The sequence below is a fragment of the Schistosoma mansoni genome, chromosome 7 (genome assembly GCF_000237925.1).
Source record: "Schistosoma mansoni strain Puerto Rico chromosome 7, complete genome".
Classification (NCBI taxonomy): Eukaryota; Metazoa; Platyhelminthes; class Trematoda; order Strigeidida; family Schistosomatidae; genus Schistosoma; species Schistosoma mansoni.
The window spans coordinates 1,688,296-1,690,327 of NC_031501.1; the positions used below are offsets into that span (position 1 = coordinate 1,688,296).

General features: G+C 34.2%; 1 protein-coding gene across 1 annotated transcript in view; it reads left to right on the forward strand.

Moving 5' to 3' along the window:
• Smp_127770 (putative ras GTP exchange factor) overlaps positions 1-1,523 on the forward strand; it is a gene marked incomplete at both ends in the record, with an annotated part of 111,860 nt that extends 110,337 nt beyond the window's left edge. Inside the window, one exon of the mRNA XM_018798590.1 lies at positions 1,404-1,523. Coding sequence (XP_018653517.1) covers positions 1,404-1,523 — 120 coding nt within the window. The remainder of the gene's footprint in view (positions 1-1,403) is intronic.
• Between the last annotated feature and the right edge of the window lie 509 nt (positions 1,524-2,032).

The window sequence follows — 2,032 nt, forward strand, 5'->3', positions numbered from 1 at the left end:
GATGGTGGTTTAGCTTCAATTGACTCATGATTTCAACTGTGAAAATACTAAATTCTCCACAAAACCAACTCTGATCTATAAACATATGCTCACTAGTGACTGACTTCAAGAGATATTTCCTTGAGTTCTAGTGGGAAGCGGTGGCCAGTGGAGTTCTACCAAGTCTATTGTAGAGATATCAACTCACTGAAGACAATTGGTGAACGGTCGCTCAAAATCGTGGATTGGTTGAAGTTAGACATTAACACCGTTGGAAGCCGGCTCAGTGGTCTATCGGTTAAGTGCTCTGGTGCGAGACTGGTGGGTCCTAGGTTCGACTCTCTCGAGTGCGGGATCGTGGATGCTCACTGCTGTGGAGTCCCATAATAGGACTAAACGGCCTTAAAGCAGTGCTTCTAGGTTTTCCCTGGTGGTTTAGCTTCAATTGACTCATGATTTCAACTGTTTTATAAAAGCTTAAATATTGTTCTGTTTTCTTTCTTCTAATTACAGATAGCTCATGTAATACGTGAAGTTCAACAATATCATCAAACACCTTATCTTATAACGCATAGACAAGAAGTAAGTGCTATTAATTCACTTTGAAATAATACATATGATGAGTATAGAGGAAATTGTTTAGATTGTTGGCATTTCCAAAGCTTAAAGCATGAACTGATCTTTGTTAGACTATCATTGAAAATAACGAACAGCTGGATGACCATTTCGTTGTAAATGGGTACTTCTGCGAAGTTTCATACTAGGGCGAAATAAGGTGTCCACTACTTCCAGGTTTCTAATGAATATCTAAGTTAGACTGGTTCATGATTTAATAGGAAATTCAACAATCTTCATAACCCTGTTTGAACGAAAATTAATCCAAACTGAGTTATTTATGAATTTCATTATGGGATAATATTTGTAAAATGCAATGTCTCTTCTTTATCTCGGTTGTGATACAACAGTTCTCCTATTGGTGAACATTGCTACCGACAAACTATGATTTCAAATTTGAATAAACGTCTATGTTACCTGGTTGACGATCCACATGCGAATCGTGGATAATAACTATGATCTCACTAGTGGCTAACTTCAACATGGATTTCGTAGAGTTATAGTGAGAAGCCGTGACCAGTAGAGTCCAATCCGTATCGGATGCAAGACTGGTTGTGAAACCATTAGAAGCTAGGGAGGATCTGATGACCGTTTCGTCTAAGTCTGTAGCTTTTACCTTGATGTGGCGGTCAAGTACGAAACTTGTATCCAGCGTTTTCTACTGATTACCTCTTATCATCTAACAAGGTGAAATGTGAAAGATTACGATAGTCTAGAAAACAATAAAGATTTTAATACCATAAGCATCCAATGCATTGAACTTATCAGTTTTATAACGAATGTTGTTTCTGCTATTGCCTTTCATTTAGGTTACTGACTATTTATTAGATCCATCAAGACTACTTGATGAAGAACAAACTTATCAAGCATCATTAACTATTGAACCAAGACAATCAATTAATCGACAATCATTATCAGGATTTACATAATCAATCAATCAATCCATTTGTTTTAAATCATATACATTAAAATTAAAAAAAACAGAGATATTTATTTTATATATATTTCAATAAATCGATAAATGTATAAATGATATTGCCTTCTGGTCAATTTGATCTTCTTTTTTCGGTTTTTGCACCATATTCTTTCTTTAATCTTTTCTTTTCTTTTATACTTCTCTTTTTTTTATTACCTAACTGTTCCTTCGTGTTTAGTTACTAAGGTAACATGTTTGCATTTATGTTTTATGTATCATAAAGGGATTAGAATTATTTTAAAAAATTTTATTGATGTTTTTCATCTTTACCAATATTGATTGGTTTTTTTTTAATGAAGTGAATTATTATTTGGATTCTTGAATATGACCATTGTACATTCCATAGTAGATTTTTATTCTATTCAGTTTTCTTGTTTTTTTTTGAGGGGGGGGGAGGGGAGGGTGGGAAGACATAAATGTTATACTCCTTTGGATTCTTTGAATTCCATAAGAAAGTTAACT